Source organism: Pseudorca crassidens, chromosome 6, assembly GCF_039906515.1.
Source record: "Pseudorca crassidens isolate mPseCra1 chromosome 6, mPseCra1.hap1, whole genome shotgun sequence".
NCBI classification, from domain to species: domain Eukaryota; kingdom Metazoa; phylum Chordata; class Mammalia; order Artiodactyla; family Delphinidae; genus Pseudorca; species Pseudorca crassidens.
In genome coordinates, this window is record NC_090301.1 from 124,460,330 (window position 1) to 124,472,908 (window position 12,579).

General features: G+C 50.4%; 1 protein-coding gene across 2 annotated transcripts in view; it reads left to right on the forward strand.

The window, feature by feature from the left end:
• The window catches only part of MYO7B (myosin VIIB), a 72,046-nt gene that overhangs the window by 9,351 nt on the left and 50,116 nt on the right, over positions 1 to 12,579 (forward strand). For both annotated transcript variants that reach the window (XM_067742258.1, XM_067742259.1), the window contains exons 5-8: positions 3,974 to 4,095; positions 5,112 to 5,254; positions 7,394 to 7,507; positions 10,056 to 10,209. In XM_067742258.1, coding sequence (XP_067598359.1) covers positions 3,974 to 4,095; positions 5,112 to 5,254; positions 7,394 to 7,507; positions 10,056 to 10,209 — 533 coding nt within the window. The remainder of the gene's footprint in view (positions 1 to 3,973; positions 4,096 to 5,111; positions 5,255 to 7,393; positions 7,508 to 10,055; positions 10,210 to 12,579) is intronic.

Below are 12,579 nucleotides of genomic sequence, written 5' to 3' on the forward strand. Positions count from 1 at the left end.
TGCTCTTCCACTGTATCATCAGGGCCTGGACCGCCCCAGCCTTCTGTGAATATTTCCTGAGACAAGGAAGGAAGGGTGGGGATGGGTTGGTTTACAAATGGGACCCAAGATAGGCACTTGGGGTGCAAGGATCCAACAGGTGAGGCCCCTCAAAAACAACCTCAGGGAGACTTCCCTGGCAGTCCAGTGGTTAGGATTTCGCCTTCCAATGCAGGGGACATGGGTTCGATCCCTGGTTTGGAAGCTAAGATCCCACATGCCTCAGGGCCAAAAAAACAAAACATTACACAGAAGCAATATTGTAGAAAGTTCAAGAAGGACTTTAAAAATGGTTCACATCAAAAAATCTTAAAAAAAAAAAAACCCTCAGGGCAAGTCTCAGGGAGGACAGATCTCAGGTACTTGGGCCCAGAAGGGATGTGTCCCTCTCCAGTCCAGGTGATGCTGCTGCTTCAGAGACTCGGGCCTGGCCTGGCTTCTCTGCCTTCTGCCCTCCTGGTACCCATGGAAGGGAGGCAGAGCGGGAAAGAAAGCGGGGAGAGGGAATTTGGCTCCAGGACACCTTGCTTAGTTCTCTAGTAGAGTCATCCATTCACTCAGTCACTCATGCATTTGTTCATTCATCCACTCATCCATCCATTCACCCATTCATTCACTCATTCATTCATTCATTCGAGGTTCTTTTGTGCTCCAATTCTGTCTCCTGTCCTGTCCTAACATGAGGAGACAGCAGCAAAGGAAAGGGACTAAAATCCCTGCCTTGTGGACCTTACATTCTAGAAGAGGAGACAGGCAATAAACAAGCAAATTGTTTCAGCGGGTAATAAGAACTTTGAAGGAAAATACTGCAGGGAAAGAGAAGAAAGAGAGTGATGGGGCCGCTGCTTTAGGTAAAAGGGCAGATCGGGCTGGCCTCTCTGAGGAGGGGACCTTGGAACAGAGACTGGAACGAAGTCCTACAGCTTAGGTTCTCATGTTTCACGCTGTCAGCAACTCTCTGTAGTAGACACTCCTATTCCTGTTTTACTGCTGGGGAAACCTCCCACCGGTTGACATTCTTTTCTAGAGACGCACAGCTGTTAAACAGGGAATTTAAACCCAGGGCTCTGGGAAAAGAAGACAGAGCGATGTCTTGCCAGGAAGCCTCACCGCCAGGACAGCAGCGCCTGTAGAAAAGCACAGAGCACACGGGTGGCTGTTTGCGTGAGCATCACTTGAGTCCAGCTGCCTCCCCGGGGCGCGAGAGAGGCACCTGAGCCCTCTTCCTTCGGAGTCATCTCTACATGCAGGGGTGTTCTCCTGACTGGCTCCCCTGGCATAGTGATCAGGGACAATTGGATGAAAACTTTTTTAAAAAATTAACATTTTCAGAGGAAACCGTATTTGTCTGAGGTTTGCTTCAAAACAGTACAGGAAGGGAAACAAAACTGGTTAGGAGTTGCATTTCATGTCCGTGACTCATTGATTTTGTGACTGGAAGTTTGTACCTCTTAATCTCTCTCACCTATGTCTTTCCTCCCCCCACCCCTGACCCTCAGGCAACCACCTGCTTGTCCTCTGTATCTATAACTTTGTTGATGTTTTGTTCTGTTTGTTCATTTGTTGTGTTTTTTAGATTCCACCGGAAATCACACAGTATTTGTCTTTCTCTGACTTATTTCACTTAGCATAATACCCTCTAGGTCCATTCATGTTGTAGCAAATGGCAAGATTTCATTCTTTTTTATGGCTGAGTAATATTCCATCGTATATATATCATTTAGTCCCTTTACATTTAAAGTAATTGTTAATAGGTATGTCCTTATTGTCATTTTGCTAATTGCCTTCGGGTTGTTTTGTAGTTCTTTCTGTTCCTTTCTTCTTCTTTTGTTCTCTTCCCTTGTGATTTGAGGACTATCTTTAGCGTTATGTTTGGATTCCTTTATTTTTCTCTGTGTGTCTCTATTATAGATTTTTGGTTTGTGGTTTCTGTGAGGTTTATATATTGCTATGTAGATATGTATGTCATATATCCTACATATAATCATGTATATAATCATACGTATACATGATATATAATAATCATACATATATACATGATTATTTTAAGTTGCTGATCTCATAAGCTAAAACATATTTTAATAACACTGCATTTTTACTACCCCCGCCCATTTACTATTTTCCACATCATATTTTATATCCTTTTGTTTTGTATATCCCTTGACTACTTATTGTGGATTTAACTCCTCTTGTCTTTTAACCCTCCTACTAGCTTTGTATGTGGTTGACTTACTACCTTTACTGTATATTTACCTTTAACCATGAGCTTTCTTCCTGTCATGATTTTCATGTGTCTAGTAGTGGCCTTTTCTTTTTTGCTTAGAGAACTCCCTTTAACATTTTTTGTAAAGCTGGTTTGGTGGTGCAGAATTCCTTCAGCTTTTGCTTGTCTATAAAGCTTTTGATCTCTCCGTCAGATCTGAATGAGAGCCTTGCTGGGTAGAGCATTCTTGGTTGTATGTCTTCCCTTTCCTCACTTCAAATATACTGTGCCACCCCCTCTGGCCTGCAGAGTTTCTGCTGGAAAGTCAGCTGACAGCCGTATGGGAGGTCCCTTGTATGTTACTTGTTGCTTTTCCCTTGCTGCTTTTAATATCTTCTCATCCCATTATCATTTTAATGACAATGTGTCTTGGTGTGGCCCTCACTGGTTGATCCTGCTTGGGTCTCTCAGAGCTTCTTGGACCTGGATGTGTGTTTCCTTTCCCAGATGAGGGAAATTTTCAGCTATCATGCCTTCAAATATGTTTTCTGCCCCTTTCTCTCTTCCCCTTCTGGGACCCTTGTAATGTGAACGTTAATATGCTTGATGTGGTCCCAGATTAAACTGCCCTCATTTCTTTTCATTCTTTTTCCTGTTGAGCATCAGTGATTTCCACTACTCTGTCTTCCAGCTTCCTGATCCATGTCTCTGTATGATCTGATCTACTGCTGTTCCTTCTAGTGTATCTAGCTGATGGGTGGGGCCAGTTCCCGCCATGGCTAGCTGCAGGGTCTGGGGTGTCCCAAACCTGGCTTCAGCCTGTTGGTGAGGGGGGCTGGATCTCAGGGTGTCCTGGGGCTATTGCTGGCTCACTGTGGAGTTCCCAAGGTGTCTCAGAGTTGGTGTCAGAACTGGGTTCCCTATGAAACTGGGTTTCATTCACTATGAAATGAAACTGAGTTTCATTCACTACGAAAATTTTAGAAAATTTCAGAAAAATATTCTCAGCAAAAATATTGCCAGACATTTTTGGAAGAAAAAGCTTCCTCTGCCCACTTGGTTAAAATTTGACTGAATACTGCCTACATTTGCCACTTCACTTAACTAGTAAGCGTTGCTCGTGTGACTGCAGGCTCTGCGCAGACCTGGATTAAGTGGCTGCACAATTCTCTGACTGGATGGACTGTAACTCATTTCCCCCATTTTTGTTGCTTCCCATGTAATCGCAATGATAAATAAATAACACTTCAATGAGCAGGAAGCTTTGTGGAGAAGGCTTTTTCTCATTTTAGGAGTCTTTCCTTAGACTAATGGCGGAACAACTCTGAAGCGTTTTGATACCTATGCCAGACTGCTTTCCCAAAAGGCTCATGCAGTTCCCCCTCTGGCCAGCATGAGCTCACCGCTCACAGAGAGAACGTTATTATCAGGGCATCGCATCACCTGGTCTTATTCATTCATGGAGTTACTGAACACTGTGCCAGTGACCCTGGAATGAACCACATACAACCATACCTGCATAGTCGAGCAGGAAAGATGAACACACTAATAAACTAACACAGAGTAGGCAGGGGACGTCAGGGAGAACGCAGTGGGATTTCTGCACAGGGAGAGAGCATCCTTGTTCAGACCGGCCCAGAAAGCGGGCATGTGATGGGTCTGCAGGAGAGCTGACAGGTGTTGAAAACTAGTTGTTCTACTGACTGACGTTCCTGCATGCCCTCTTTGCAGTGGCGAGTCTGGAGCAGGGAAAACAGAGACCACCAAGCTCATCCTGCAGTTCCTGGCCACCATCAGCAGCCAGCATTCGTGGATTGAGCAGCAGGTCCTGGAGGCCAACCCCATCCTGGAAGGTATGCAGTCACCCACGGGACCAACCTCCTTTCCAGGACCTGTGGGCTGGCACCTTCCTGCCAGGGGGTGCCTGTGGGGAAGGGCAGGATAAGCCATACTCTTTTAGCGACTTCTCAGGATTTCAAAAGGGCTCCAAGGGACTTCCCTGGCTGTCCAGTGGTTAGGACTCTGCGCTCGTACTGCAGGGGAAGCGGGCTCGATCCCTGGTCAGGGAACTAAGATCCCACATGTCGCGCAATGCAGCCAAAAACTAAAAAATAAAATACAAAGGGCTCCAAGATGAAATCAATTTGCGAAATGCTGGGAATGGATTATTGATACATGGAAGGATCCCAAAGGCATTCTACGGTTAAGAGTAGACAGATCCTCTATTCTTTTCAATTATGTGTGCAGGAGAGGATGTGTGTGCAAAGGATCTCTCTTAAAGCAGTCACATCATAAAACCCTGCAGAAACAGCTCTATGGAATGTACTTTGGATCGTGCTGCAGCCCAAATGCCATCTGGTCTAAGCTCCTTATCTGCGCTCTGACCCGTGCCAGCTCTTGCCACTCTCTCTGCGAGCTTGCCCTCTCTAACCCAGCCTCCACCCTACAGCCTGAGCAATCTTTCTAAAATGTAAATCAGCCTCCACACTCCCTCAGAAGGTTTCCCCCTTCCCCCGTCACCTGTGGGACTAATGCCAAACTTCTCAGCTTGGCATTCAAGGCTCTGCGCTACTTGGCTCCGCCTGCTAACGGTTCCATCCATCTTCCACTGCTTTCCTCCTGTATCCTATGGTCCAGCCGAATTTCCCTCCCTGGAAGCACACCCCATGCTTCCTGACCTCCGAACCTTTAGCTGCACTTTGCCTTCCTCTTAGCGAACCCTTGGCTGCCGCCACTGTCCAGTGTAATCCTACCCATCCTTCGAGTCTGGGCTTGGCCACCTCCTCTGAGAAGCCTTCCCAGAGGATCCCAGTAAAAGTAAATTTTCTCTTCTCTGCTCCCGTCATGGGCATCATCCGTCGGCCCTCAGCCTTTGGAAATGCCAAGACGATCCGAAACGACAACTCAAGCCGCTTTGGGAAGTACATCGACATCTACTTCAACTCCAGTGGGGTGATTGAGGGGGCGTGCATCGAGCAATTTCTCCTGGAGAAATCCCGGGTCTGCCGGCAGGTAAGGCCTCCGCCTGCCGCACTGGTCCTGGGGGAACCTCCTCCCACCCCAGGATGGGAGTCAGAGGATTGGGGAGGCTTCCAAGAAGGGTCCCTTCCATCACTCTCACCCCTCCTTTCCTCCGCCCCAGACTCCCATAGGCCTTAGCTTGCTGTCACTGAACCCTGGTCCGAGACGGGCCAAGGACCCTTAGAATAGGATAATGATGGTCCTTCCCCAATATTCAAGGAAATGATTTATTCAAGGATTTTCTCTTTCGAATTTTCCATCTGTATAGTTGGCCTCATCCTTTGGTGCTTACTACTCTTCACCTCTACTAGAATTAATTCTGAGGCCAGGCCAGTCCCCATCTGGGGGTGGATGTATCATCAGGTGTGTTGGGGCCCCTGGCAGGAGGACCTAGATGACACTGTCCAAAAGACCACCTGCAGGAAATGAGGCGGCACGTGGTCTGTGTCGTCAACACAGGGCCTTGTACTCGCAGGGGCCCGGTCTCGGTTTGATGCTCTGTCGTCGCCATCTTGAAATTCTTAATAACTCTTTAGCAAGAAGCCCCATGCTTTCATTTCGCACTGCACCCCACAAGTCAAGGAGACAGTCCTGGGTAACAAGGAACCCAAAGTGTGGCAGCCACATCGGCTGAGTTAACACGGCTTTGTTGGGGGTAAGGTGCTCTCTCATATGATGGTATAACCCCTAACATGTGTGTGCACGAGTGCACATGTACCACACACACGCGATGTTTCAGATTGGGGATATGCCACCAAAGGGACTGGCGCTGTGTGTTAGGACAGACAGACACCTGGGCAAGCTGAAGAAGGAAGCTCACCTTTAGTGACCCCCCACCTGGTGCCAGGTGTTTCCCCTGCATTATCTCATTAGACAACAACCATGAGAGATGGGTCTCTTTCTCCCCATTGTAGAGATGAAGAAACTGAGTCCAGGTAAGTTAAGTCACTTACCCAGGGTCACAGAACTAGTAGAAGGTAGTCTCTCCGACTCCAAAGTTTGCCCTTTCCAGAAGCCTGTAATTCTTCACACGGTGGTTGGTGAATTCAGAGAATTTGTTCCTCAAAGAGGTACCCCAGAATGGACAGGAGACTTCTAGAGCAGATCAGAGACAAGTCCTGTCCATGAGAAGATTAAAAAATCTTGGCATATCTATACTGTGGAAGGCTGGGTCAGCTAAAAGGCTGAGGGGGTGTGTCTGTGTCAGTGTAGACAGACGGCTAAGAGACCCGTTTAGATGAAAAAAAGAGGAAGCTGAAGAACAATAAGTATGTGCTTGCCTAAAAATAAACTTTTTATAGATATACTCTAAGTAAACACATTAGTGATGTCTGCAAAGGAACACAGACCATCAAACTGTTCTGAGGAGGTCATCTGAGGAGTGGCAAGTTGGGGCAGAAAGAAACTCACCCTTTAACTCTCTATACTAGGAATTGTTTGAATTTCACAACGGGGATGTGAAATAAAGTTTAAAAATAATCTTTAGGGCTTCCCTGGTGGCACAGTGGTTGAGAGTCCGCCTGCCGATGCAGGGGACACGGGTTCGTGCCCCGGTCCGGGAAGATCCCACATGCCGCGGAGCGCCTGGGCTCGTGAGCCATGGCCGCTGAGCCTGCGCGTCCGGAGCCTGTGCTCCGCAACGGGAGAGGCCACAGCAGTGAGAGGAACGCGTACCGCAAAAATAATAATAATAATAATAATAATGTTTAAAATTGCAGAGGCCCAGCTAGGTAAACCTGTGGATGCCAGGTCCTGGGGGTCACAAGGTGAATAGGAAGGCTTCACCGTAGACTGTCAAGAGTCCGGGGTTCTGAGTCAGAGGGCCCGGGTCTGAATCTGGACTCACTGCCTCATCTGTGACTCCGGGCTGCAAGGAGCGGTCAGGATGCAGGGAAGCCCCGGGGAGTGACGAGTTCCAAGGCAAGGTGGCCTTTCCGCGCAGAACAGTCAGGATGAGCTGGCCTTGGAGGAGGACAGCGACCAGGCATGGCCATCCCTCAGGTCAATGCCGGAGCGCTACCCGCTGAGGAAGAAGGAAGCTGGGACAGGTGTGGGGGCAGGAGACAGTCCTGAGGCCCCGTAGCCTCAGGCGAGATGCTTACAAGCTCCCTGGAACTCCCTCCCCACTAGGCCCCGGAGGAGCGGAACTACCACATCTTCTACTGCATGCTCATGGGCATGAGCGCAGAAGAGAAGAACCTGCTGTGCCTGGGCACGCCCTCCGAGTACCACTACCTGACCATGGTGAGGCCCGCCCTGCGCCTTCCCCCCTCCCCCCTCCCCTCTCCCCTTCCCACCCTGCCCCCGCCCTGCCCCGCCTCTCCCTGCCCCGCCTCTCCCTTCCCCTTGCCCCCTCCCCTTCCTACCCCTTCCCTCCTCTCCTGCCCCTCCTCCCCCTGCCCCTCCTCTCCCTTCCCTTCCCCCCTCCCCTTCCTACCCCTTCCCTCCTCTCCCTGCCCCTCCTCTCCCTGCCCCTCCTCTCCCCTCCCCGCCTCTCCCTTCCCCTTCTCCCCTCCCCTTCCTACCCCTCCCCTCCTCTCCCCTCCCCGCCTCTCCCTTCCCCTTCTCCCCTCCCCTTCCTACCCCTCCCCTCCTCTCCCCTCCCCTCCTCTCCCCTCCCCGCCTCTCCCTTCCCCTTCCCCCTCCCCTTCCTACCCCTTCCCTCCTACCCCTTCCCTCCTCTCCCTGCCCCTCCTCTCCCCTCCCTGCCTCTCCCTTCCCTTTCCCCCTCCCCTTCCTACCCCTTCCCTCCTCTCCCTGCCCCTCCTCTCCCTGCCCCTCCTCTCCCCTCCCCGCCTCTCCCTTCCCCTTCTCCCCTCCCCTTCCTACCCCTCCCCTCCTCTCCCCTCCCCTCCTCTCCCCTCCCCGCCTCTCCCTTCCCCTTCCCCCTCCTCTTCCTACCCCTTCCCTCCTACCCCTTCCCTCCTACCCCTTCCCTCCTCTCCCTGCCCCTCCTCTCCCCTCCCCGCCTCTCCCTTCCCCTCCCCCCGTCCTGCCCCTTCCCTCCTCTCCCTGCCCCTTCCCTCCTCTCCCTGCCTCTCCTCTCCCCTCCCCGCCTCTCCCTTCCCTTCCCCTCCCCACCCCGCCTCTCAATAACAATGAGGAAGACGGAAGAAGGGCCGGCTCCTGCTCAACGCTTGGTTTACAGCCTCATAAAAGCCCAAACTGTGGTCGGGCCCCTGGGCAGGGACTGAGGACTCCCCTTTTCCATTCTCCACTCCAGCCCTCCTGTGTTTGGCATCCACTTTATGGCCATCGGAGGCTTACCCTTGTCCGTGTGCTTCCTTGTTTCCTACTGAACCCATGGTCCCGCCCCACAAGCCTCAACTTTTCTTTGGTCCTTATGGACAGAAGGCTCTGAAACCCTCATTTCATTCCACTCACCGTCCTCGTAGGTGGCCCTAGAACTTGAGCTCCAGGAGAGCAGGGGCCTTGCTCGCCGCGTCCCCATGCACGAACAGTGTAGCACAGGCAGCCATCAGGCTCACCTTGCTGCTGAGGGAATGAATGAAACCCACGTCTTGACCCTGTGTCCTGCCTAAGCCCTCTCTCCTGGGTCTCTGCCTGGAGGCCTTCATCATCTCTTGCCTAGACCATGGTGCTAGCTTCCTCCTGGGTGCCCCCCTCTCTCCAGACTTGACCCCAATCTATCATCCAGCCCGAGACCTCCCACAGAGCAAGTCTGACAGACCACGTCTCTCATTACAGCTCTTCAGGGGCTCCTTGTGTCTCCTCAGCAAGGTTTCCAAGTCCCTCCAGATCCCACCATCCACCAATCTCTCCCCCTCAACGGCGACGCCAGGCTCCTTGCAGTTTCCACCCGTGCCTCCCACCTCACTGCCCAGCTCTGGCCGTTTCTCCCCTGTGCTGCTGTGCAGCTCAGCCTGAGGGACTGCTCAGATGCCTCCTCCAGGAAGCCTTTCCCCAGCTCCCAGGAGGCCGGCCCAGCCCCTTTGGTCTCAGCGCCTGTAACAGCCTATGACCCCGCCATTCTCTTTGTGCCTCCCCTCCTGGGTGCAGCAGCACCCAGGGCAGGGCCTGGTCTCTCCATTTCTGAATTCCCAACAAATAGCCCAGGGGCTGGCACACAGTGAGCCTTGTTAAAGGAACGAACCTGTGATGTTCCCGCCCCCCCCACCACCAGAGGGTGAGGCAGGCGTTACCATGGATGGCTGACAAATAGAGGCTCAGAGAAGCCTAATGACTTGGCCGTGGCCACACAACTGTCAGGCTACCATAGCACGCTGCGTCTGTGTCACCACCGTTCCGCCTCTGTGTATTTTCTTTTTCTTTTTAAAAAATGTTTATGTATTTATTTATTTTGGGCTGATTTGGGTCTTTGTTGCTGTGTGCGGGCTTTCTCTAGTTGTGGCGAGCGGGGGCTACTCTTCATTGCGGTGCGTGGGCTTCTCATTGTGGTGGCTTCTCTTGTTGCAGAGCACGGGCTCTAGGCGCGCGGGCTTCAGTAGTTGTGGCACGCAAGCTCGGTAGTTGTGGCACACGGGCTTAGCTGCTCTGCGGCACGTGGGATCTTCCCCGACCAGGGCGCGAACCCATGTCCCCCTGCATTGGCAGGTGGATTCCTAACCACTGCGCCACCAGGGAAGCCCTTCTGTGTATTTTTTGAGCTTGGGCCTCCAGGTGGCCCCTTGGGATCCACCCAGAGCCAGTGCGGTATCACTTACCAGGGCCCTTTGGCTGAATCCCTGATGCACCCCTGCCTTGCTGGCCCTACAGTGGAGGAGGTAGGGTGTGGGGTGGCCTCAGAAACCTGATGGGCCCGATCTTGCAGGGGAACTGTACCTCCTGTGAGGGGCTCAATGATGCCAAGGACTATGCCCACGTCCGCTCAGCCATGAAGATCCTCATGTTCTCCGACTCCGAGAACTGGGACCTCAGCAAGCTGCTGGCCGCCATTCTCCACCTGGGGAATGTGGAGTTCATGGGTAATGCTGTTTCCACCCAGAGTATACCCCCTGGGGAGGAAGAATGGGGAGACTGGGACAGAGGAGGAAAAAAATCCCTGCGGGTCCTCACCCAAAGGACCCACCAAAGTCACGGCATCTTGGAAAAGTACATTGAAAATTTTAGCTATGATTTTGGAGGCCTTGTGGGGTTAGGGGGCAGATGCCAAAGCTTAGGGCCCTCCAAAGGTGAAGACTCTGATCAGTCACCCCCCACTTTTGACTGGGAACCCAAAGGGTGAACCAGAGCAAGCAAAGCCCTGCGTGAACTTACAGACCAGTTTGTAGGCGTCCAGTTGGTCTGTGGATTAAGGTGTCCTGGCTTGCTAGTGCCTCCAAGCGCCTGAGTGACAGAGTTGCTGACAAGCCTCTGTGGAAGAAAATAGCATCAACCTAGATCCCAAATTATTCCTTTAAACAGTTTCAAACACAACATCCAGCGTGCCTCCCAAAATAAACAAGAACAAGGAAATGAGATACCATGAGCAAGAATCAGCAGACGAGATAGACAATAGAAACAGAGCCACGTAGATTTCAGAGATTGGAATTACTGAGCACAGACCATGAAGCACCTATGCTTGCTTTGTTCAAGAAAAGAAAAAACCAAGCTTGAAAATTTAGACAGGGAACTGGAAACTATAAAAAAGTGACATTACAGATTTTAAAAGGAACCACATAGAAATTCTGAAGTAAAAAAAAAAAAAAGAAAAAACCAAAAAAACCAAAATGAACTCAATGGATGAGTTTAGCGGCCAGATTTTTTTTAATATATATTTTTTAAATTATTTATTTATTCATTTATTTATTTTTGGCTGCATTGGGTCTTCATTGTGGTGTGCGGGCTTCTCACTGCGGTGGCTTCTCTTGTTGCAGAGCACAGGCTCTAGGCACGCAGGCTTCAGTAGTTGTGGCACGTGGGCTCAGTAGTTGTGGTGCACGGGCTTAGTTGCTCCACAGCATGTGGGATCTTCCCAGGCCAGGGCTCGAACCTGTGTCCCTTGCATTGACAGGTGGATTCTTAACCACTGCACCACCAGGGAAGTTCCTAACGGCCAGTTTTATAATGTGAAAAAGGAGGAAATGTCAGAAGAAACTGTGTGTACAGCATGGAGAGATAAAAAGATGCAAAATATAAAAGAGAGAGTAGAAGACCTAGAAGATACAGTGAGAAGATGTAGTATACATTTGATTCGAGTTCTAAAGGAAAAGAGAAGGATGGGGCATACACAACATTTGAAGAGATTATGGCTGGCTTTAGATCTAATGAAAGACACCAATTCATAGAGCAGTGAGGAAAAGATGGACTTTTCAAAACACTGTTCTAGAGCGATTGGGTATTCATATAGAAAACATGAACTTGAACCACTGTCTCACAGGATATGAGGAAATCTACTCCAGGCAAGTTGTAGCTAGGTGACCATGTGATGAACCAGACGTGGGTGCTGACGAGCAGGGGGCTTCAGGTCATGGAAGAGAATCAAATGTGATATTGAAGAAATGAAGCCAAGTGAAAGAATACAGACAATTATAGATCACACTTACACAAAATTTAAAAACAGGTAAAATTAAATGCTACAAAGGAATGCAGGTAGTTAGATGACACACAGGTAAACAGGTAAAAGTAAATGCTGTTTAGGGATTCATATGTAGGTAGTAAAAAGATAAAGAGAAAATAGGGAACTGGTTTCCATGGAGGTCAGGAGAATACTGCCTCTTGTGGAGGAACTGGTCTGAGCAGGAAAGGATGTAGGAGGCTCCGGGTGTTAGCGAGGCTCTGGGTTTTGGCTTCAGTGGTCGTTACACAATGTTGACTTAATAATTATCCGTTATAACATACCCTTGGATTTTATCCATTTTAAAAAATCTGTATGCTTTATTTTACAGTTTTTTAAAGTTTAAAAAAGAAAAAAAATACAGAAACATCATTCCTTCTTCCCCCCAGCTCAGCAGCCCTAAGGTGGAGGGACCCAAAGGGGGGGGACTTGAACTAGGAGGTGGGTCAGGAGACTTGCAACAGAGCTGGGCCCGGCTTCCAACCACTCCTCCTCTCAGCTCCGTGCTTGCTTGACCAAACGAATGAACACGCCTAGGTTTCTATGGACAGCAGAGTGGATGGAAGGGGACTGATGGCTGATTTTCTCCCTCAGTAGACCCCACATGCCCCACCAGCACCTTCTCCCTCCAATAACTTCAAACTCCCCTTTGCGTCAGGGTCCCGATCTCAGCAGAGGGGGACATACCCTGTTAACAGGAGTTACAGCTAAGGTGTTGATAGGTCCCCAGGGAGGCCTCGGCTCTCAGAGGGGGTACTGGGAGAGGCAGTGCTTCCCTCCTGGGGACGGTTGTCTCTAA